General features: G+C 41.2%; 1 protein-coding gene and 1 long non-coding RNA gene across 2 annotated transcripts; both read right to left on the reverse strand.

Annotated features, from left to right (window-relative positions):
• Positions 1-7,380: 7,380 nt before the first annotated feature.
• Positions 7,381-16,614, reverse strand: LOC104415351 (ammonium transporter 1 member 2). Its single transcript, XM_010026627.3, is given in 11 exon segments — positions 7,381-8,660; positions 8,663-9,278; positions 14,147-14,221; positions 14,311-14,401; positions 14,504-14,574; positions 14,669-14,767; positions 15,257-15,333; positions 15,421-15,553; positions 15,769-15,816; positions 16,135-16,194; positions 16,284-16,614. Coding segments are annotated over 11 exon segments (2,466 nt in total). The 5' UTR covers positions 16,518-16,614; the 3' UTR covers positions 7,381-7,698.
• Positions 16,615-18,963: 2,349 nt separating this feature from the next.
• LOC108954751 lies at positions 18,964-24,023 on the reverse strand. Its single transcript, XR_005545721.1, has 2 exons — positions 23,763-24,023; positions 18,964-19,436 (listed from the first exon to the last, which is right to left on the reverse strand). It is a non-coding gene; the product is annotated as an uncharacterized LOC108954751 (long non-coding RNA).
• Between the last annotated feature and the right edge of the window lie 1,706 nt (positions 24,024-25,729).

Genomic DNA, 25,729 nt, shown 5'->3' on the forward strand with positions numbered 1-25,729 from the left:
GGAGATAAGGGATGGCAAATTCCATATCTTGATAAGCTAGACATTGTTCTCTCCAGCTACGCCTCCATCAGCACCAACCGGTCGAGTTGCAGGGTTGTTAGTCATCGGTGATTCTTCTTGATCCTTAGCAATAATTTTCAGACAATTTTGGATAGCCACTTGTACTCGACTGAACGAGTTTTTGAGTCTTGAAGAAGTTGCTTTGCATATGGACTTCAAGATTTGTTGCATCTCCCGAAAAGTTTTTTGGTATTCGGGATTTACAATTGCCGAAGCAATGAACAAACAATAGATAACCCACTTGATGCAAGAATTCAATATGATCGAGTCAATTGTTATTCCAACAATGAGACACCCTAATATAAGAAACAAAAAATTGATAGATGTCATTCCACGTTCACTTCGTGTTCGTGAATTGATGCCTAAGACCGCAATGAGAGCTATGGAAAAGGCAATGAGAGGCACTTGCTTTTTCATAAGGAAATCCTTGGCTCCAAAAAGAGCAAATGACCATCTAAGCGCGGACATCAAGAAATCTTTCGATTTTTTAATGATGACATCTTCTTGTTCTTCCGGTCTACCAAAAAAGAGCAACGGAATCTGAATTAATTAATTTATGGCACAAGTAAATAACACAAGCATGTAGCTAGGAGCGATCCACCATATGCTTAAAGCTTGCTTGATGCATGCTTGCTCATCCACAAATGAAACCGTACAATGAGTAAAATTGACTGTGCATATAAAATATGATGGTCAGATTCTCTCCCATATTCCATTATGACATATCACATGCGAATTTAGAATTACAAGCTAGAACTCAGCATTAATGACATGCAAGGTCCATATAATTAGTCTAAACAGATCAATCTGTTAAAGTCATAACTGACTCTTGATCGTATGGATGGATTTGCAGAAGTTGTGCAAATGAAAAGTTCCAGTAAACATAGAAAGCCAAGATCACTTAATGCTTGCGATCCAAAGGAGGAACAGTTAACAAGGAACAAGGGAAACATGCACAAACTAACCTCCGAGCTTCAGCTGGAGTAAGGTTGATGCCAGACATTGATCTGTGCTAGCTTTCAAACAAAGAGAGCTGATGTTTTTTTCACCCCTGCTCGAGAGGCGAAGAGCTTGCAGGGAGTGCAAATCGATATAGGCTTCATATCTATCCAAGAGGGTGTTCTTATAAGCCCTTTTCATTTCGTATTTGATCATTTTATTTTTGTCGTTGACTTCTGGTAAACTAGCTTGAGACGAAGTTCATGTGTCGGATGCCTGAAGAAGCTTCTCATTGCGTGTTCAAGCCTGTGAACACAACATTTCACTCGTCCACTCAATGCTTTGAAACTTAGGCATGTTTGAAACGTTCTGGGACAATCTAATGGATATTTAGAGTGGAACACTTCTGGCTTCTGTGGGATCTCCTCTCCTCTCTCTCTCTCCCTTTATTATTATTATTATTATTATTATTATTATTATTATTATTATTATTAAATAAGGATGAAAAGTACATCATCTAATTGTTTTAGTGAGAGTATCCGATGGGTCAAATGGTTCGGTTAAATACATATTCAAATTCAGTAGGGAATTTCGACTAGTTCTAGCTAGCTCGGCAATTTTATTGACTAGTTTAGTCTTAAATTTTTCATATTAATCAACCATTAAAAGGAACTAGAATTGTGATGTTAGATACTCTTTTTGTTAAATGATGTCATTTAAGCGTTTGCAACATGTGATTTACTGGACTTTTGAAGCTGCACAAAAGAAAAAGAAAAAAAGGAGTAAGGGTTTTTTCTTTTCTTTATCTGCAGGAGGGAGAAAATATTGGGTGGTCGAGACTGCCACGTCAGTGTGGTCCTGGACCACTCACGCGGCGCCACATGTGAGGGGAGGGAGACAGAGAAGAGAAAGAGGAGAGAGAGCGTTAGAGAAATGGGACAGGGCAAGGGCAGGTCCTTTGGTTCCCTCCCCTCACACATGGCGCCCCGTGAGTGGTCCGGGACCACGCTGATGTGGCAGTCCCAAATTGAGGAAGATGTCGCCGAGGGAAGAAGCACACACGCATGTAAAAGGGAACGAAACCTTTTGTTGCCGCCGAAGCCCTTTACGCAGAAACAAGCTGTAGAAGGGAGCCGCGAAAGAGAGAGAGAAAAAAAAAATTAGAGAAACCGCACGAAGCTTTTTAAGAGATATGCGAAGCCGTACGTACGCGGACCAAATACGAATGCTGGAGTTCCTGATTTTGGTGTACGTAGAGCCTTTTGTTTAAAGCTTGAATGCATGAGAATTTTATGCCGTCAGTTTAAGTTATTTATTTATAAATACTTTGGGTTTTGGGTTAAATCTAGATGTGGGAAACACTTGAGCATTTGAGCAATTGTAAACTACGATACTGTGATTATAATGGATTATTTGTTACTGGCTCTCCCCGTAGACATAGGTTCCGATACTCGAACGGAACGACGTAAATTTGGGAATTTTACGTTCACATAAATTGCAAGATCATGTCGTTTTCGCATATTATATCCCAACACTTTTCATAATTCTTATGCACTGATTACCTAAACGTAGGAAAGGAATGACGTGGGGCTCATTTTAGATTCAAGACAGTGTAAACCTTAAAGAGATTGTACTAAATATACTTCATGTCATTCCTTAATGTTCTTTTCTAATTGGAATCCTCTGAAATTAGAAGTTAACCTCGTGCAATCATATCAAAATGATCAAATTGCACCTAAAACTCAACTCATTGTTGAATTGCTCTTGTGCATTGTGTTAGAAAATTCCACATTGAAGAATTGGCGCGTTCCAAAGGAATTAATATATCATATTTAGCTCATAACTCATTGACTTAATTTTTTTTTGTGTGTGTAAAAGTGGATTCAATTGCATATGTAAACGGGCTTGGACTTAGATTCTCTCTCGGTAATTTCCTTGAGTGGAGGTATTGAATTTCTGTTGCACACTCCTAGTACTCCCAAAGTCTCTCTCTCTCTCTCACACATCACCAACCCTCCACCATAGCCATTGGACCGGTGCCTCTACTATCACGGTTGCCATCTCGTACCGCCAAATGTCGGCCTCCTAGATAGACATGTCCCTTCCCAGACCCATGTACACTAAGCATATTTAGGATTAAATTAGAAAAACGAAAAGTTTAGAATTGAATCGACATCTGTACAATAGGTTTAGGATCGTTCAGGCAATGAAGAAGAAGAAGAAGAGGGAACTTTCAAGGAACGGTACTAGAGTTATAAGAACGGAATGAGTCAAACTGGCGAGGACATTTGACGTGATTATGATAAGGCCCGTGAAAGAATGCGGCGAGGTATGAATTCACACCCAACACGAAAAAGAAACGAGGTCGGCTCCGCGAGGGATCCGTCCTCGTACAGACAAAAACGTTGGTGGAGTGGCCTGTGATGGTCCCTGTGGATCTTGGCAAAGAAACGTACGAGACGTCTCAAGGAATCGTGGCGAAGTAGTTCGCAAGAAGTGGTTTCCTTAGACATTCTGAGACTTTTGATTTTGGTTGATGTACTAAGGAAGAGTATGGTTGCATTTACTGATTGAACGAGTCGATAAGAAACATGGCAACGTATATCGACTTAGATGGCAAAGTAGTCTGCTCCTCTTCTGCATTGAATCATAGAGCCGGGCAGCGAGCAACGGTAACTGCCTCCCTCTCGAAATTTCTTTCGCATATATATACATTAATTATATGTTAATCGCATCAGCCCCCCAAAAATGATTTTTGGGACATTTCATAAGAAAAATGATATTCTACCAGTAATTCAAATGCCCGAAATGAACACTTAAGTGCCAAAAGTTATAAAAGTAGCACTTAAGTACCATTTTTTTATTATTATAAAAAGAATGGACATTTGAGTGCCAAATCCGGCGAATCCCTTTGGAAATCATATTTGTCAATTTTTATTAATATTGCTTGCCAAAGAGCTGACTCAACAAAAAAGCCAAAATGATGTCGTTTTTGTGTGAATTTAAATTTTAATATAAATATTAATTTAATTAAATTTAAAACCAAATTAAAAAAAGAAAGAAAAAAAGAAAGAAACATTCGCAAAACAGCGAGGGTGAGGGCCCTTGCCCTCGCCGGCCCTTCTCGAGGCTCTCGCCGTCACCTCCCCACCATTACTAAGAAGGGTTGACGACAGGTGGGGGAGGGTTGGCCGAGGTCACGGGCCCTAGCCTAGGGCCGGCAACCCTGGCCAAGCGGTGGCAAGGGCCCCCCACCATCGTCGGCCCTTCTTGGCAATGGTAGGGAGGTGGTGACGAGGGCTTAGCCCTCGCCTTTTGCAATCTTCATCTTCTTCCTTTTTTTTTTTTTTTTTTTTTTTACTTTATTTATAAATATTAATATTATTTAATTTAGTTTTAATTTTAATTTAGTTAATATTTATATTAATTATTTAGCTACATCGGTATGAAAAATGGCGTCGTTTTGTACTTGTCTTGTCGGAAAATCATCACGTCAACATTTTTGCCGGATTTTCTCACCATTGGTACTTAATTAATCCATTTTGCTCTAATTTTGGCACTTAAGAATTACTTTCTTAACTTTTGATATTTAAATGTCCTCCTATGTTAATTTTTGGCACTCCGGGAGTCCGGATATCTATATATAGGGTATTGAGTAGTTGAATTCAATCCCTAGATATAGTAGAGGAAAGGGGCAAAAGAAAAGCCAATGGAATTATATAAAATGTTTAGAGAATGGTATTTTTGTAGGTAAATGACGTACTTTATAAATTGATAGTGATACACATCTACACAAAGCACTGTTACAAGTGAGGAAAAGTCCTTTTTGAATGAGAAGCATTACAAATGACATACACAACTGAATATTCATACATGCAAATACAATAGGAGCTTAGGCGCTTCAAATATCAAATTGAACTTCTGTAAATGGCACGTCATCGAGCAATTGAATAGGCCATTGAAACTGGCCGGAGCCTCTTACGAGTAGACGGATGATTCCAAGGCATACACTGCTAAGCACAAATTGACAACCAGCCACGGTACAAGAGAAAGGTTCATCCAAAAAAGCAACTTGAAGGCAAGAGTCTCGAAACTGTTGGAAATTGCGATCCATTTTCTCCAAACTATCTAGAAACTATTACTTAATCATGAGGAAATAAAAATAAAATAAAAATGGACAACTAGAACCAAGCAACATACAGCCTGCAAACTAGAAGAATCCTCAATGGTGATGGCTACAAAATTGAAGAATGACTAGCTTAACCTAGGGGTGCGGTTGGCAACTTGCCAAATAGTAATAATTTCTGTTATTTTATTTTCGGGAGTAAATTTGTAATATAAATTTGTTTGGTAAAATTTTTATTTCTGGGAACAAATTTCTATTTTTTTGTTCTTGGAAGTAGATTTGGAACAAAATCGAGAAGTTAAAAAAAAAATTGATTCTTTGTTCTCGAGAACAATTTCAGAATCAAGCCTAACCCATTTTTTTTTTTTTTCTCTTTTCCCTTCTTTCTTTTTGTTTTTCTTCCCTCTCTTCTCTTCTTTAATTGCCGCCGCTATCGTCCACCGTCACCGATCGCTGGAGATCTTGCCAGGCTAGGGTGAGGTTCGACGAATTTGTCGGCGGCCGCGTGAGCTCGGCCAAGTCTCACCAAGCTGCGGCAAGGTCGCCGGCCCACGTCTGGCCGGTCGCCGGTAATCCCAAGGCCGGTAATCAGCAACCCTTGAAGAAGAGGAGAAAGGAAAAAAAAAATTAAAAAAAAAAAATTAAAATTATTTGAAAATTAAAAAAAAAAAAAATTGAAGTAGAAATTTTGAGAATAGTACTAAATACAATTTTATTCTAGGAATTGAAATTTTGGATAATCACAAAATAGGTTAAAATACTTAGAATTATTCAAGGAAATAAATAAAAATAAAAAATTATATATGATCAGAAATTATTCTCTAGAAGAAAAGCGCTCTAAAAGATTTGGGTGGGAATGCAAGCACCAGCAAGAGACGAAACAGTAAGCTTGAATAAAAGTCAAGAATAGTGGCTAAAGAAGCAACCTGAACGTGGGCAACGGGAAGTCAAGTCAAAAAAGGAAAGCTTTAGCTAAAAGTGGAGGTCAATTATCTTGGACAAGAAAGAAAAGTTTGTCCGCTACTATGTCGGTTGTAATTCCTATAAATAGGCCTGTAATTCATCTCATTTGAGAGTGTGGGGGTGAATCCTCCACCGTGAGAGGTCTTAGACCTCTACCATGACTCATGTGGGGGAGATGAGCTTAAAACGCCATATCAAGATGCTCCTCCACCAACACCTCTATTAAACTATTTTGTTCATCTAATAAAACAATTTCTCCCATATCCCATAACCTATATCTTCCAACTATTCTATCTTGTCGTTTGTCCATTTCTCAGTTCCCTTGCCACATATTACACACACTTGCAGACACATGCTTTCGCAAAATCCAACGTACAAGTACTAGTACACCTGATGCGGGCTCATAGACCTGATCATCCTGATTGGGAATGTGGGATTATCAGCAGCTTCAGTGAACCCAACAAGACGTGGAACTTTCTGGCCTAGTCGAGCCACCCTTGTTGCTGCTTGTGTGGGTGCTGTGGCTGTTCGACCCACGGTCCCGACCGTGACCACAGTTTCCGAGACAATGTATTCGCGACTGAGTTGCGGTACCTTTCGGCTCCGACTCTCTGCCGGAACTCTACAGACGTCGAAGCTCAGCTCTATGGCGCTCGATGAACAGTGTTTTTTAGCGCTGTGGATGCGGATGAGGAAGAAGGTGAGCTGAGCGGGAGCTAATATATATTCTTGAGCTTAGAGAAGTGCTTGTCGATCTTTTTCGCGCTGCTGAAGAATCCGAAGACGCTTCTCTTCAACTCCATTTTTTTTTTCTCGTCTCCTTTTGCATGCGGCATGCAAGAGCTTTCCTTAAGAGGAGCATGGGGCGGTCACAGAGGATCTCATCACCGCCAATCACGAGACTACACGCGGTGGTTTGGGCCCATGTGTAACTGGAGGGTGATTGCGTGGCGCAGCCGCTGCCGGCTGGATTTTGTCAAGAGGGAGTGTTCATCGCAAGAACATCTAAGAAAAAATCGATCTTATCCAATACTACACGATTTTTCGGATGTTCGACATCGAAAGAGCCTTGAGATTCAAGAAGATCCACCTCGATGAGAACGCGACTCTTATGTTTTGGAATCTCCTCAATGGTCCTTGTCAAGATTTGTGTGTGCCCACGCTCGCGCGCACATGCCAATATCTCTCTTCTTCTTCGTAGCACAATTTGAGCACAACCCTTAATTGCACTTCCACAAAATTTCAGGAAATAATGCAAAGCAAGAAGAATGCACAACCAAGAATGCTGTCTATTTCACCCTAAAAAAAAAGGAGTAGAAAAACCCTTATTTTTTTATATAATTTACACATTAAAATTACAACCTAACTCGCATAAATAACTTATCCTCACCATTTTTTTTATTTTTTTTTCTCGATTTGAGGATTAGTCCAAAGAAAAGAAGAGGAAAGAAAAGAAAAGGACATGAGAGAGAGACGTCGACAAAATGCTGTAATTACATGGGATGGGACGTCCTCGCGTTTCCTGACAAAACCCCAATCGTCCTGAAAGCGAATCGCAGCCGTCCAAACCCCGCGCATGTATGTGGGCCCCACTCCCGTTCAAGGGCCGATCAGACGGCCGGCATGCCGTTCCGATCATCAGCATTCGGGGCGGGGCTCCGATCCGTGGGCTCCACCCTCCTCCCGTCGGGAGCAATGATGCTCGGCCGGTCGCCGCCGCCGTCGTCGTGGTAGACGTAGGCGAGCCCGCCGTGCCTCGTCAGATCCATGCCCTCCTTCTCGTCGTCGCCGGACACCCGCAGCAGCTCCAGCCTGTGGAGCCCGTAGAAGAGCGGGCCCATCGTCGCCGTCACCCACCCGGCGATGGCCAGCACCTCCACGACCTGCGCCGCCAGCAGCCGCCCGTCGCCGCCCACGAACCACCCGTACCTCCGCCCGGACCCGCCGTACACCTCGTCCACGTACCGCCGCCGCGCGAACAGGCCCGTGAAGATCAGCCCCCACGCGCCGCAGCCCCCGTGGAGCTGCGCCGCCTCGAGCGGGTCGTCGAACTTGGCCAGCTCCGCGAGCTTGTTGCACCCGATGAGCACCCACGCGGACACGAACCCGCACACGATGGCGGCCCACGGGTCCACCACGGAGCAGCCCGACGTGATGGCGGCGAACCCGCCGAGCAGGCCGTTGCACACGTCGGTGACGTTCCAGTGGCCCACCAGCAGCCGCTTGCTGAACAGCGTGGTGAGGGCGGCGGTGGAGCCGGCCAGCGTGGTGGTGACCGCCGTCCGCCCCACCGCGCTCCACTGGCCGTAGAACCCACCGCTGGCGCCGTCGTAGGTCTTAAGGATGGTGAGGAAGGAGCCCGGGTTGAACCCGTACCACCCGAACCACAGCAAGAACGAGCCGAGGACCACGAGGGACGCGCTGTGGCCCCGCAGGGCCACGACCCGCCCGGCATGGTCGAACCGGCCGATGCGCGGGCCCTCGATAAGGGCTCCCCAGAAGCCGGCTATCCCTCCCACCATGTGGACCACGCCCGACCCGGCGAAGTCGATGGCGCCGGACCCAAACAAAGGTTGCCGTCGGACCGGGACGGGCTGGCCCAGCCGTCGCCGGACCAAAACCAGTGAGATGTTATCGGGTACACGAATCCTGTCAAGAAGGAGGAATATATGAGGTAGGCCACGAACTGGGTCCGCTCGGCGATGGACCCGCTGGTGATGCCGGCAGCGGCGATGGCGAAGGCCCATTGGTAGAGGAAGAAGCTGTAGTCCACGGAGGCGGAGGGGACCTTCTTGAGGCCGAAGAAGTGGCGGCCGACGAAGCCGTTGGAGGGGGACCCGAAGGCGAAGGCGAAGCCGAAGAGGTAGTAGGAGAGGCCGCCGGCGGCGGCGTCGAGGACGTTGGTGAGCATGATGTTCATGGTGTTCTTGGCGCGGACGGAGCCCGCGCAGAGCATGGCGAAGCCGAGCTGCATGGAGAAGACGAGGTAGGCGGAGAAGAGGAGGTAGGTGCTGTCGACCGCGTGGGCGGTGTCGGCGAACTTGTCGGAGATGGCGTCGAAGCGGCCGCAGAGGAAGGTGGCCAGGAGGGCGTTGTCGGAGCCGGGGGCGGTGGAGTTGGCGAGCGAGGCTAGGTCGGAGGCGGAGCATTTGAAATCCATGGCCGGAGGCGGGTTTCGACGACGGCGGAGCTGTTTCGAAGTGAAGATGAGGATGGAGATGGCGGTGTTTCAGAGAGGGATATAGGGATAAGGACTGTCTGGTTATGGTTGTGCAGGTTTACGTTTATATAGGGCATGGACGGGAGAGAAGAAGACGACGACTTCTCCCACGAGAGAATACCGGTGTATCTAATGTGCCACGTAGGATTCATAACAAACCATCTACAGATCGACACGTGGCAATTGTGGCCCCGCTTTCAGATCTCTTTGTTTTTGTTTTGCATTGTGACGATGACGTGGATGAAACCGGACAAAAATCGTGGTGCGGAATCTACACATGATGATGTCGCCGTACTTTTTTTGCGGGGATAAGACTTCGATTTAACTTGTTAATCGTCACGATGTATATTCATATTGATCGTGATTGCGCGTAATAGTCTATGTGCTTTGTACTTGTCATTTTCCTCTTGCTTAATGCTAATCGGTTTGGTGTCGCCACAGCGATACTTGTCGACGTGAAAATTACATGAGAAATATTACATTTGAAGGGAAATTATTTCGAAAAATTATTTTCGAACTTTTTAGTGTTTGAATGACTGAAAATTAATTGATTTATGTAAAACGTTTCCCATAAACTTAAAACAATAAGCTCAAATAAGGAGAAAATGACTTTCCCTTATCGTAAGAAAGAAATCACTTTTCTTAAATCACCAAACAAAATAAAAATTAAGCATTTTCCTTGAAAATGTTCCCATGGGGAAAATATATTCATTTATTATAAGTTTTTGATAAAACAAATACACCCTAAGATTTATAGTGAACCATAAATATAGCAATTGATCATCGTGTCTCTTTCATAGCTAATTGGGATAATTATCCAAAAGGCTTTTGAACTTTGAAGTGGTTAATGAAGTTTGAATTTATTCAATATAGTCCATGAATTTTAGTCTAATGTGCATATTGTCCCCAAACTTTTTTTTTTGTTCAATATATTCCCTAAAATTTTGGTACATATTCAATCTAATACTCAAACTATATGAAAAAATTCAATGTTGTCTTTTTATTAATTCAAATTCATGGACAATAATGAATATTTTCATATAGTCAGAAGATTAGATTAAATAAATATCAAAAGTTCATAAACTAAATCAAACAAATTAAAAGTCATAGTAGATATTAAACTAAAATTCAAGGATTACATTGAACAACTTTAGAATTTATAGATAACATCATACATTAAATCAAAGTTCAGAAATCATTTGTCATTTTCTCAAACTACACACTGCTGCTGCTGATAACAACCTCCAAGCAAGCTAAACCTGTCCTTGAAAGTGATCTCACCGTCATCGATACTCATCAGGGACGGTCCTCTAGGCCTACAAGGGAAGGAAAAGCCCTTTGCCATCCCTCTTTGTTTCTAATTTTCCTTGTAGTGCTCAGGAAACGGACAAAGGCCAAGATGAGATGACGATTAACGATAGTAATGGTAGCTCAATTCAACTTTTGAGTCGTCTGTTGCACGTGACAACATTGCAAGAATGAATTCAACAGCCCTATATTATATATTAATATATATGTATAAGTCACCTATTTTACCAATATCCATCCATCAAAATTGATGTTCTCTAAGCTGGAAAATAGGCATGTACGTCCTCCAAGAATAATGAGAAAAGCCATCACATTCAACCACAAGTTGTACCTTTTATACTCTTGAATAACTTCAAAACAATTGCTGACCCATTTGATGGCTATATGGTTTCAGTGAAATAGAGTTCAAACCATGTTGACGGCCACTCTCTTTGGCTGTAGATCTTGAATTTAGGGCAGATATGCCAAGACTAGATAATGAAATTAGCTGCGAGCTAATTGTATTAAAAAATTCACCGTTATTTCTGGTGATACAGTTATAATTTGCAAGTAGGAAAAAAAAAAAAAGAGAGGAGAAAGAAATGAGAGTAGCAACCAATCCGTGGCTTGCGTGTTCTTAGCATTTGTTCTACCTTATCTATGTCAACATCAAAATGCACATATCTAATCCCGAGTCATTAAAAAAAAAAAAAAAAAAAGATGACGACTAAAGCACATCCCTTTTGTTATTAATTTTTGCCGTGGTAGACAATCTCGTGATGCTGCGAAAAGGTAGTGTTTTGGGGCAGCTCTCAAAGGACAGATGATGTATCAACAGAAAGGGAAATGGTCCATTCGACAGGGCATGCTCTTTGTTTTTAGCTTGGTTCTTTTTTTTCTTGTATAATTTGTCTGCTAGAAGAGAAAAAATGGGTAAACATGCAGAAAACAAGATCACGAGGTAACAGACTCACCTAAACAGTCAAAAGTTGACTAAACTCACATGGATGAAGAATTACCATCTTCTGAAGCTCTAGGACTAGAGCAGCACATGGTATCAATACATATGATGGCGGTTGGGAGTGTTCTTTATTTCCTACTTGCCAAGATTGACATATGCAAACAAGAAGGAAAAGCAATTTCTTGCTTACGGCATTTTTTAAAGATGGTCAGACCAGTTCCAACAATAGCTTGCTTGCGAGACTTGGAATCTTGGATCATTCATGAATCTTGAAGATGCAGTTGTCAGCAAAAAAATTCGACCGGCAGGGATTGTAAAACAGCGAGCTCGCACCAAAACCTGAAACGGCAAAACCTCAAGTTGGATGACCGATTAATTTGCCTGTGACGGTATAATTAACTTTAAAAACTCCAAGCTCTTTGACCAGTTTATAGCATTGGTGGAATCTTGCAACCATATATATATTCCATTCTCATAAGTCACAATGGTAGAGAAACCCAGCATTATAATATGTATGCACAGCTCAAGCCAGATATTCCCGGTGTCTATGTCAAAGAAACATGCAGCGGAGCAGAGACACAATCACTCCTTGAATGGAATCAGACAAGCAATATACAAGTACAAAGAGCCTGCAAAAACCACAGAAAACTTTTATCTTAAAGAATGTTTCCAGATTAATATTGATGAGCTCATCATCGCATGCATCAGCCAAAAAGAAATAAAGAAAAGGAAATTGGACGTGGGTCGCAGATAATGCATTTGTCAACTCTAATTTTCCAAGCCAACTTCATCAGGTAAGCAAAGACCATTTAATTAGTAAGATAGCACTAAGGTCAGAAAAAATAAAAAATAAAAATCAAGAGGGTGAATTCTCAAGGAAGCTACATTCGCTAATGCCAAATTTTTTCAAGGGTCTAGTTTTTGCTCCATTAAAAATTATGCAAGAGGGCTAGAACAACCACGATTTTGAAGAAAGGATACACCAAGCACCTTGCCTATCAGATGGCGACAACATCCCTACTCATAAACTTTATTCAATTGGAGGATTGATCATGATGAGAATCCATTAAATGAAATCTCCTATCCAATGACAGCAACAAAGGAGAGAGAAAACCGTAAACTTGATTACCCAAATAATTAGCCATGCTGAAACAGGAGGTACTCCTCATCAGATTCTGATCTTGGATGCCGGGCAGAGTTTTTGACGTAATCTCCATAAGGTCAACCAGAAAACAAGTACGTTTATGTCCTATATCAGCAAATAGAAAAGAGTGACAATTTAATGGATTCTACAATGTACTATTAGCCAGCATTGAAGATTATATACCATGTATCCAGAACATTAGTATGTGACTGAAAAAACACGGAGAATAGCAAGCCTGGCCTAAAAATGTTTATACAGATAGATGCCATACTTACAAATTGCTTCCAACATTCTATCCACAAATACTCACAGAAGAGACATGAGTTGAAACCACCTATCAAATTGTCCCATCACAATGGCATTGGCAAGAATATCCACAATAAGAGAATGGCTAATACCTTCGTCATCAACTTAGTTGATATATGATAAGATTTGAATACAAAGGTTTAGCTGACCTACTGCTGGATCCTTCAACTGCAAAATGCACTGCTAAGGTACTCAAATGTCTCAAATGTAAAAAGCAATAGCACTAAACTAATCACAGAAATGTGATAAAAGTTGTCGACAATCAAATTAAATCAACAATTTTGAATTCAATGTAAAAGGTAAAAATCACACTCCCCAAGAGCTAAGCTCTTGTCCGAGGATATTACATCAAATAGCAATTACGGTCATGCATCTAACTTTCAGTGCTCAAGTTGTTTTGGACTTTTAAGTAGTAAGGTACCAAAGTAAAATAGAGATCTACAATTCCAAAATCAAAAGGAGTAAATGATTGGTGGTTAATTGATATGAATCAAGCCCCACATTGACTGGTAAAAAAATCCGAGGTGATATGTAATTTGGAACCCTTCATCGGTGGTTAACACTTGGTACTTCTTCGAGACTTTCACTTGCATGGTTTCAGCCAGGTTATTATACATCACTATGAAACTATCAAGAGGTAAAGGTCAAGAATGTCACACTTGGTGGCCAAACCATCTCTCCCTCCCTGTTCATTCTCGGTGTAACATCAGCACCTCTTAAATTGAGGACTTTGTAACTTAATGCCTTCTCTCATTGCATTTTCGTTAAAGCTGAAAGCAAATATGAAATGACGCATATTTTGCTGGTGCATTTTCTTCCATCACAAATTTTGGAAGTTTACAATACAGGTGGAACAGTAGAAGGGAAGAGGTAGGAGAACAGGGCAACATCTGCTTCAAGATGCAATAAATCAGATCAGCTCCCCCAATTATGGGGCAACAGGGAACATGCCAAGAAGCATTCTTCATGCCTGAAAAGTTTATGCACATAATGATATATTCTATCAGTACGTATCCATAACTGATGGATTCATACCGACAATAGTAATACATTGTTGGTCATGTTCAGTTCTTCCTCAAGTCAATGGTCATCTACAAGCAAAACTCACTTATTCTCAGATTTAAGCTGTCTTGCAAGCACAAGAAGACCAAAGGATGCAACTGTGGACAAGATAGCTGATGAATAGCCCATTGCAAGTAGAGCACCCCTTAGAGACTGCATTGAAAGGATTCCATATATCAGTGTTCAGTAAATGTAGTACGAAAGGACATCCACACAAGGTTGAAGATGGTGTTCTCAGAAACCTTGGCCAGCAGCAAAGCATTATCATTTGCATACTGCAAAGAGCTCTCTGGGATGCTTTGAACGCCTTGAGCTAGTTGCCATGAAAGAATTCTGCATTATAAATGGTAGTTTTCAATTTAATACTCTTCAACCTAATATAACTAGGCAAAAAAAAAAAAAAAAAAATCAATCATGACAAAAAGCATCAGTTACCCAAATGCAAAACCGATAGCAGCCCCAATGTTGGCTTTATCTGATGTAACTTCTACTTGAAGTTCTCCAAACTGCATTTTCAAAAATGTGAAGAACCAGTGACAGATCACATTATGTTAATAAGCTTGTCCTTGAGACCTCAACCAGGAGAGAGCTAGAACCAACCTTAAAAGTTCGGGCATCCTTCTTAGGTTCTTCAACCGTTGCAGCAGATACTTGGGTTGCAGCCAAATGCTTTCCTGTTGCAATCATTATCTTTGCAATCTAACAACAATTTGAAACAGTTTACACACCTCATATAAATCCAGTAGTTATGCCACATTCAAAGTGGAAAAGATTTCTCCAAACATCGAGGCTCACATCATTAGGGGTCCTTATGCATGATCAGTCAAGGTTTTTCCTTAATTGCTTCCAGTTCTTTCATAAGAAGTCAATGATAAAAAAAAAAATGTAGTTTGAGAAACAAGGAAAAAGGAGTTCATGCAATGACTGGGTTCAAATACTCATTCAAAAGTATAGGAAATTCTTGTTCCTAACTACTTTAGTTTTATAAGTGTTTAACTCCGACATGCAACAAATTTACAGATTAAAATAGGGTAGGGCAGTCTGAATTTCAAGTGTGCATTTTCTGCTTCTTTGGCAGAGTAAAATTGCTCTTTTTAACCCAAAATACCTTTTGTTTACATTTAAGCTCACATAGCAAGAGTATACCAACTTTTACTAAGCCGAGAGTTCACAAGTTCTGCAAAATACCTTAGCAAGTTCGCCTTGACCATACTGTCCCATGGACTGGAACCTCCTTCCAGCAGATAATAAGCGCTTTCCCAATGCTAAATCACCAAATGCATGATCATGAGGCTCATGACAGACCCTTAAGCATGTATTAAGCATGTATTAAGCCAGTGTTCTCTTCATGCCTGATTTAGCATTATCAGTCAAAGAGCTCTCTAGCAGAGGCAGTTTGCTTGCCAAAGTCCTAGATGTCAATGTATCTGCCTGTTCCCATGATTTCGACCAATTTAACAATATATCTCCAAGTTCTTCGCCACACTGGCCATTGGAAAAAGGGAAATAAAAAACATAAAACTTGTTAACTTTTGTATTAAAGCAATCAGCATACAGATGTCAGATATAATCCATCTCCCTTCGAGCTTCTTCCAGTTCCCAAGGACAATTAAGAAAATCTGAACTCCACTCAATCAGTGAAACCATACACCTGAAACAAATGAATCACAAAAGGTAGGAATTGGAGCTTAACAACAAACCTCATCAACAACCGGCCCATTTGAAAGGTCAAAAGCCGCATCATTCAGCTTCAACATGTACAAAAAAAAACAAAAAAATCCATCATGAAAAACTCAAACCGATCCAGATATTAAAACAAGGGCATATAATCCCCCACAATAATGATCAACAAGCATGGGCATCTCCTTTAGTTTTACGAAAAGGCGTAAACTTTGGGGGTAGCTTTGATAAAGTTGGTTGTAACGTGCAATTTCAACTAAGCCTACGGCCGCAGCGACACCCCCTCGTAAGAGCAATCCGCATTCACGCACGCCCCCCTCCATAGTTCGATGCGAATGCCGCTCATCATGAAGAGTGACGACTCACTACCCATCGCCGGTACTTACATCCAAGCGAAGGTCGCGCGGGAGCTGCGCGAAGTAATCCGAAGGAAGGTCGAAGCTCTCCTGCAATTCAAACGCCACCGGACACGATTAAACGCCGACCGCACCGAAACGCGCGAGCGAACCAGGAACGCGTTCGGAAAATCCCTTACGGCGAGTTCTCGGAGGAGGAGCGGGCCGGAGGAGTCGGATCCGAACGACGGCGGGGGATCGGACTCCGTCAGGGCGAAGCGCACGGTGAGAGGTCCGGACGAGCGAGGCCGTCGGCGGGAGCGGCGGGCGGCGGCGAGAGGGAGGAGGCGGTTGGGGCTCCGGCGAGGGAGGGAGCGAGGGGAGGAGGAGGAGGAGGAGAGGTCGAGGGGCTGAGGAAGGAGGAGGGTCGCCATTGCTGAGCTGAAAGCCAGTCGCTCGGTTTGGCAGTTTTTGGACGTTAATCTCTCTCTCCTTGAAAAATAAAATATCTGAAACAAAAAAGAAAATAAAATATCTGGAATTTTATCCGTTTTGGATTTTCATCAGTGATTGCTTTTTCCGCAAATTTAATTAGATAAACAGATAAATTCAAGCAACGAGGGAGAAAATAGGGGAATTGCTCGATTGGTGGAAATTTTTCAAAAATGATCACTTTATTTCAAAAATTGATTTGGGAAAATCGATCACTATAATTAGAACTAGTGATTTCCAAATCAAATTGAACAATATCATTCTTAATTCTCTCAATTTTTTTGATGGTTAATAACATAGATAGTTCCTATGTGAAATTTACCTACTACATGGATGTCGAAATTATACAAAGTATGTCGAAATTTCTTAGATTTATGTGAAATTCCGTTATTGTTTAATTACTAAGTAGTTAAATGCCACTACCTTGAGAAATTCCAATTTATTATATTATTAAATATACTTTAAATACGAAAATTTATTATACGAAAATCGGCAACGTTACGTTTGGTCGTCAGGATTCCTAATCGGGATAGGATTGGATAGGATAGGATATGAAATCCAGGATTTTTATATCCCATATAGTGTTTGGTGAATCGCGGTATTAAAGTCGATATGTTCACATCATGTACTTTTTTTTTTTTAATATAAACGACATATTATTATAAATGAACCTAAATGTTCATAAATAAAGACAGTGAAAATATCTCGTAACATTATTTCTTAATTTATTTATTATTTATTATTTATTTTATTTTTTCTTTTTTTTTTTTAATATTATTTTCATTATTATTTCTTTTCCCCTTTCATCATTCTTTAATAAAAATTTATCAAATAGTAAACTGTACTAACATACCTAAAATACAAAAATACCTAAAATATATAATAAATATAAATATTTAATTTATAGGTTGAATGTTTATTATAAAATATAATTAAAATTGAATATAGAAATTAAAATAAGATTAATTAAAAATAAATTTTTATTTTCTTAAATTAGAATTCAAATATTATTTATATTGAAATATAATTTCAATTTTTTTAATTTAATAAGTTTGTTATTCAAGAAAAATAACTTTCCTTTTATGGACATTAGAAATCATCCACCTTTTATCACCTCCCCATGGGATAATTTTATCCATCAATATATCCCCTTATATCCGACTTTATCCTATCCCAGTGAAGATTGAACGTAGGATAGGATAAATTATATCTATCCCGATTTTATTCCGAGGCCAAACACTAAGTGCTCCCATGATCCTTTGCGAGAGAAGAAGAGTTCGAATTCCACTGGCCGCACGAAATCTTAAGTGCGACGTCGGGGTTTACCCTCATTACCCCGAGCCTATCGGGTTGTTTGTGTTAGTACGGTGCGTGGATTCTCTAGGTAAAAAAAAAAAAAAATCATCATAAACATTGGAAATTTACCTACTACATGGATCGAGTGAAAATTAGTATTTCCAATTAGAAGTTACTTATGACATAAAGCCATCACATTTTACTAAAAATCTATTTGTTTCAAAAATATGAATGATATAAAAATTATTTATTTGAAAATGATTGTATGATGAATGACCAAAATATTTTTATTGACTTATTATTTCTCATCTTTATAGGATTCTTGCAAATATTATTGTTTTCCATGGCACCGTCCGTGTTAGTACGGTGCGCGGGTTCCTGGAATAAAAAAAAAAAAAAAAATTCATCATCAACATTGGAAATTTACTTACTACATGGATCGAGTGAAAATTAGTATTTCCAATTAGAAGTTACTTATGACATAAAGCCATCACATTTTACTAAAAATCTATTTGTTTCAAAAAAATGAATGATATAAAAATTATTTATTTGAAAATGATGAATGACCAAAATATTTTTATTGACTTATTATTTCTCATCTTTATAGGATTCTTGCAAATATTACTGTTTTTCCATGGCATATAAAAGTCTTGACCCTTCTTTTCTGCTGATGAGAGTTGGAGTTAGAGAGTTATGCGCCAAGCATATGAGAGGTCTCGTTCTGATTTCTACACCAAGCACTAGAATGCAAGCTTTCAAAATGATTGCAGGCTGCTCCACGACCTCACCCGCCATTGATAGATCTGCTATGAGGAAGACGAAAACTTGTTTGGAATGAGGACCAAGCCGTGAGGAATTCTCCTTCTCAATGTTGACACCACCCTTTTTAAGGTTAATAGACTCGGCTTTAATAGACAAAGGTGCCGCAATAATGACTTGCGGCAGATTGTTTTCTTGGCAACTTACACCATATCAAGGCTAGGAATCTGAAGGGACACGAAAATATCACACTTCAGTAAGCCCTTCAAGAGCAAAACAGTCCTGCCCACGAGCAAGGGTAATGAATGCATCAGAGTTCTGCCTTAAGCAAGATTTGGCCAAACTGACACAATAAATCTCATTTCAAATAAAAGATGGGGATCTTCTGTTCCTTACCACAGTCAAAAAAAGCCTCAGTGCTACGCCAGACATGGCAAAAGAAAGTGAAATTTTTATCCAGTAATGCTCTTCACATTGTAGGGTTCCTTCCAACGCTGATAGTGATATCTAGACTCTCCTAAGTGAACAAATCTTTCTCACAACATATTCACTTAATTCAAAATTTGGATAAACTAGACTGCTCTACAGAGCTGCCAATGCGATCCAAATTGTTCAGGTGATACCTCCCAAATCATCCATCCACAAATCATGATTTTTTGCGAGTCGTATAACATGATAGCGTGCATTTTACATGCTGTTCTCTCCACCCTAGACCATCCGTTGCTGTTTGCAGATGTAACAAGACTATCATATCATATGCAACTGGAGCGTCTCTCCAAATGTCATTGGACCATAGACGCATAACCCTGCATACACAAAATTCTGACCAGGGTTGCTTAGACTTAATATTAAGTGTGTGAATCTATTTTACAATTTTAGGAACAACCCTGATGATGGGGCTAAAATTGGTTGATGATGCTATAAACGCTCACACACATGATCAACAACAAGAATGGTCAAAATAAAACTGCAAGCCTTAGACATGGTTAAGGAAAACAAACCTCTTGCAATCGCTGGAATTTCCAACAAAAAGACTTCTGGAACGTTTCAAGGGCAGACCGGATGATACAATAATTGGGCCAAGGTCTTGAATTCTCTTGCCATTAGTGTCAATAGTTGGTAGGTTTGGCGATACGATCTCATCCGTCAGAGAAAAACTCGATTAATGGATGTAATCTAAGGGCCTCAAGTATAAGAAGGAGTGCCCTCCCCCTCATTTGTAACCATCCAACTATTCAGCAATCAATCATTTCTTTTCGGAGCTTCTCTCTCTAAAAACTCTCTCACCGGAGCGAGTGAGTGAAGTGCCCGAGGTGGCTCCCTCCCCAGCCACTCTCTCGCTCACGGCTCCCTCTATCTTCGAACAAAGCCCCCCTCCCCACTCGCCCTCTCTTCCTTTTAAGCTCGGCCAGCAAGCAAGCATGACTCCTGCCACCGCCAGCTCCCTTGCTTGCCTGGACTCGACCCTAGGAGCATGCTGCTCGATCCTCTTCCCTGCCTACTCCTCTAGCTTGTACCTTGCGTTCCCGTCTTTCTGCGGAAAGCGTGAGAAAGAGGAAAAGAAGACTGGGCCAGTGAAGGAGGTCGGGCTAGGCTCAAGCCGAAACGGACAAAGAGACAAAGAAAATGCTGGGGGCAACTTGGCCCCGGCCTGGTCTCGTTATCTTTTTCTTTTTAATAATCTTTTCCTCTCTCTTTTTTTTTTTTAAAGAAAAGAAAGAAAATCGGTAGGTTTCGGGGCAACTTAAATGGACATATAAACCTAGTAACTGCTAGCCTCTCATTGTCGTCGCTCTTTCTCTCTCAGCTACCTCTGCAAACCCTAAATGGTTGATGAAGCTCTCCAGCCGGTGCAGGCGCAATCGATTGTTTGCGGCTACCACATTTTTTGGTGGGCGGTTTTATCATACCCTTGGTTCATTAGAGCAGGTATGAGCATCTCCCTCAATTTCGATGGTACACATGAATGCAATTTCAGCGATGTTCAATGGGTTGGGGCATTCCCATTTCAAGGTGATGAATGTGACCTCACTTGTTGAACTCGTGGTTACCACATTGCTACATTCTTGGAAGTTATACACTGGCGGGCCAACAGAGAATATTCAATCAGGTTTTCTCCCTCTCTATTTTAGAATAAGCAACAATCTATATCTTAGATGAGACTGGCTCAAGTCGTTTTGTTGAAATGACCTTAGATGTTTATTTTAGAGGATACACATCCGTCATTCACAGTTCCGTACAATTCCGATCCGCTCGTGCCACCGGCAGAGGCGGTCGTGCCATCGGCAAATGCGGTCTTGGCAGTCGTGCCACGAGTAGATCCGGAATTGTACGGAATAGTGAATGGATGATGTGTTCCTCTAAAATAAACATCTAAGGTCATTTCAACAAAACGACTTGAGCCAGTCTCATCTAAGACATAGGTTGTTGCTTATTCTAAAATAGAGAGGGAGAGAAACCTGATTGAACATTCTCTGTTGCCAATGTATAACTTCCAAGAATGTAGCATTGTGGTAACCCATGGTGGATTCAACAAGTGAGGTCACATTCATCACATTGAAAATGGGAATATGCCCCAACCCATTGAACATCACTAAAATTGCATTCTCTTCGCTAACATGCGTACCATCGAAATTGAGGGAGGATTTGGGTCCATAGAAGATGCTCATACCCACTCTATTGAATAAAATTGCCCACCAAAAATGTGCAGCCATAATCAATTGCTCTGCACCGGCCGGAAGAGCTTCAGCAACTATTTAGGGTTTGCAGAGGTGTGAGAGAGAAAGAGCGACATGAGAGGCTAGCAGCACTGGATTTATATGTCCTTTTAAGTCAACTTGAAACCTACCAATTTTTTTTCTTTTCTTTTAAAAAGAAAAAAAAGAGAGAAAAAAGATTATTTTAAAAAAAAATAACAAGTGAGACCAGGCTGGGGCCAAGTTGCCCCAGCCTTCTTTCCTTGTCTTTTTATCCGTTTCTTTTGGCTTGGGTCTGACTTGACCTCCTTCACCGGGCCGGTTTTCCTTTTCTCTTCCTCTCTCTCATGCTTATCGCAACCTACCATCGGGGGAAGGAAACATATTTAAAGGTATTGCCTAAATAATGGATTTATGACCCTTGATTAGGCACGGGCTCTCCTAAGCCGATATTGGGATATTGTTTTGGAATTTTGCACAAAAAAGAGTCGTCACTAGCTTATTGGGGTCGGCTAAAAACAAGTGAGGTATGTGAGTGTACTTCACTTTTTAAGCAATCAGAGAATTTAGAGTCGATGATTTGATTACACTAATTGACTAATTAGTGCCATTTCGGTATCTAATATTTGTTCATTTAAGAAGAAAATATTTTTGTTAGGTAATTTGAATTGATTTTACACATATCCACTAACAAGCGAAGTGATCATGAGGATACACAATCATCAACCTAACAATTAACAACCGAGGAAAGCATTTAATAAATTGCATGGGAGAGCAAAGATTTTACATCAAAGAAATGACAAATACTAATCCTAACTAGACTAAAGGGAACCCAAAATTAATATACCAAAATTGTGCAATAATAGGTATTCATCTTTAAGGACAACTAAAACCCCTATGGTAAAGCCCTAAAGGCTTAATCGATTTAAGCATAATTCTAAATTGGAATACTTCCATTTTTTAGGAGAAAATAACCTAAGGGATTGATTTTAACCTTTTTGAAGATTTTTAATTTTTTTAGAATTTTTTCGGATTTTTCGGTTTTTAATATTAAAAAAAAAAAGAATTTTCAAATTTCCCCAAAAAACCAGATTTTACAATTTTTTGAATTTTTTTTTAAATCGAATTTTTTTATGTTTTCTGAATTTTTGAATTTTCAAAGGATTATTGAATTTTTATTATTTTTTGATTTTTTAATTAGTTTTTTTAATTTGAAATTTTTAACTTTTTTTGAATTTTTTAATATTATAATATTCGATGGAGCGGGTTCGGACCGGATGAGCCCGATCCGACCCGCTGACCCGGCCTAAACCCGGATCCGATCCAGTCGGACAAAAGCTATTTTTTCGAATTTTTTAAAGATATTTTTTAATATTTTAAATTTAATATTTTTAATAATTTTTTTATTACACCATGTGTCTTCTTCCCTGTTGTCTTCTTCTACTGCACTTTCTTTTCTGTCACTCCTCCTTCCCGAAGCAACTTTTGTTTGTTTTTTTTTTTTTTTTTTACTTTTGGCCGCACTTTTACTCTTGCTTTTTCTTTTTTTTTTTTATTTTATTTGCCTCTTGCCCTTTGGTCTCCTTCCCCTCCAACGTCTTTTCCTCCGTTTTTTTTTTTTTTTTTTTTTAATTCTTTTCAATTTTCTTTTCTTTTCCTTTTATTTTGTTTCTCTCTCCTCCCTGCTCCCTCTTTCTCCTCCCGAAGCGTGTCTTCTCCTTCCTCGCGACACCCCCTTCCGAAACTGCTTCCTCACCGAAACCCATCCGAACAACAACGGAACAACACCAGCCGAAGGACCCGACGTCCCCTCCAACGCTAAACCACCCCGACTGGCGCAGACCGCCGCCGGCCACCTAACTCCGGCGGCTGCTAAACCATTTTCGGATGCAAACATCCCCGGCCCAAACACACGTGATTACTCCCGAAAATTGCATGGAATCGCAATAAAAACATAAAAGGCAGACACGGTCCAACATATGTATGAGCAGCAGGCGCGAATCAGATGAGGTGCATCGGCTAGAGAGAGGTCTTAGGCTCACTTGGCACAAAAATTTGGGCAAACATCAACACGAAGCAATGCTCAAGATCCACTCATGGACAGGTTAATCACAGTCAGAACAGATATGAACGAAGAACAAAGCAATGCTCAAGATCCACTCATGGACAGGTTAATCACAGTCGGAACAGATATGAGCGAAGAACAAGGGCTTCAACAAACTTGCAGGACTTAGATATCGTTTAGACATTTCCACAAGCATTGTGCTACTGACGCCGGAAATTTTCCAGACGCGAGACGCCCCACGACGCATACTAGAACAGCTCGTAGCTTTCAGGAGGACCGGCTCGGACTGAAGCTCGCGCGAACTAGTCGGCACGAGCTCCGGCCCGACGCCTCCCGAGAAACAAGGACACACGGTCGAAACAAAAGCCTACCTGGTTCGAGAGGAGGACTGCGGCGAATGGCAGCTGACGAACGGACCTCCGGCGACGACCAAACACTCTCTCGAGCTTGCACTCTCTATCTAGATCGCTCTCCGGCGCTCTCTGTTCTTCGCTTCGTTTTTCCCTTGAACCCTCTGTCCTTCGCCCCCTCTCTCTCAAGCTCGCTCTCCAGTGCTCTCTGTTCTTCGCTTGAACCCAAGAACAGCCGAGAACCCCCAAAACCAGTCGAGAACCCCCTCACTTTTAAGGTGACCAGCAGGCGCGCATGGCGTGACCAGCAGGCGCGCCCGACACGCGAATCACGCCGCCAGCTGCCCCTCCTCATCTCTATCTCCTGCTCTCCTGCCCTCTTTTGCAGAATGCGTGAAGGACAGAGAGGGGGGAAAAGAAGGTTGGGCAAATCTTGTGCAAAAATGAAAGAAAAGTGGGCCGGCCCAGGCGAAGAGAAAGAAAAAGGGAAAGAGAGGGGTGGAGCTGACCTGCCCCCGGCCCGGTCTCATTTTACATTTTCCTTTCTTTTTCTTTTCTCCTTTTTTTGTAATTAATTTCCTTTGATAATTTTTAATTTTTTTAATGGCGAACTTTGTTTGGAAAAAATTAAGAAAAGAACATTCAATATGCGGTGCAATAATGAAAACACAATGCATTTTAATGATTTTTTTTTACTTTTCTCTTTTTTTTTAGTGATTAATTTCTAACTTTTAATGCTATTAAGTCTTAAATAAAATGACGAAATTTAGGTGTCAACAATACTTTCCGCAAAAAGACAGGAATGCAAGGTACAAGCTAGAGGAGTAGGTGGGGGCAAAGGATCGATAAGGTCGGGTCCAAGCAAGCAAGGCAACTAGTGGTGGCAGGAGTCATGCACGCTTGCTGGCCGAGCTTAAAAGGAAGAGAGGAAAGCGAGTGGGGAGGGGGCTTAGTTTGAAGAGAGAGGGAGCTGCGAGCGAGAGAGTGGAGGGAGGGCATCGTGAGAAAGAGTAGAGACACTATGTCACTAAATAGCACTTATAATATTTCTCCAAGCTCTGTCTAGGAAATAATTGAAAAAAGGGCTATAGTTTTTTTAAAAAAGACTCAAAAAGATAAAATGATCACACACGGTTCTTCTAAAAATTAACATGTATATATAAAAAAGTTTTAAAACATAGGCAATTTTTTTGTGAAAAATTGCAAAATGAACAAATGTATCATTTCTAAAATTGCCCAAATGAACAAAGGTGTTAATCGGAAGAAGTTGAAAAAAAAATGAACAAATATTGTTTTGAAAAGACACAAACCTCATCAACAACTAGCCCATTTGAAAGGTCGAAAGCCGCATCATTCAGCTTCAACATGTACCGGAAAAAAAGAAAAATTCATCATGAAAAACTCAAACCGATCAAGAATGGGCATATAATCCCCCACAATAATGATCAACAAGCATGGGCATCTCCTCTAGTTTTACGAAAGGGCGTAAACTTTGGGGGTTGAAACGGTATCGTTGCACAGCTTTGATGAAGCTGGTTGTAACGTGCATTTTCAACTAAGCCTACGGCCGCAGCGACACCCCCTCGTAACAGCAATCCGCATTCACGCACGCCCCCACTCCATAGTTCGATGAGAATGCCGCTCATCGTGAAGAGTGACGACTCATTACCCATCGCCAGTAGTTACATCCAAGCGAAGGTCGCGCGGGAGCCGCGCGAAGTAATCCGAAGGGAGGTCGAAGCTCTCCTGCAATTCAAACGCCACCGGACACGATTAAACGCCGACCGCACCGAAACGCGCGAGCGAACCAGAAACGCGTTTGGAAAATCCCTTACGGCGAGTTCTCGGAGGAGGAGCGGGCCGGAGGAGTCGGATCCGAGCAATGGCGGGGGATCGGACTTCGTCAGGGCAAAGCGCACGGTGAGAGGTCTGGACAAGCGGGCCGGCGGCGGCGGCGAGAGGGAGGAGGCGGTAGGGGCTCCGGCGAG

This window comes from Eucalyptus grandis, chromosome 8, assembly GCF_016545825.1.
Source record: "Eucalyptus grandis isolate ANBG69807.140 chromosome 8, ASM1654582v1, whole genome shotgun sequence".
In the NCBI taxonomy this organism is placed as follows: Eukaryota; Viridiplantae; Streptophyta; class Magnoliopsida; order Myrtales; family Myrtaceae; genus Eucalyptus; species Eucalyptus grandis.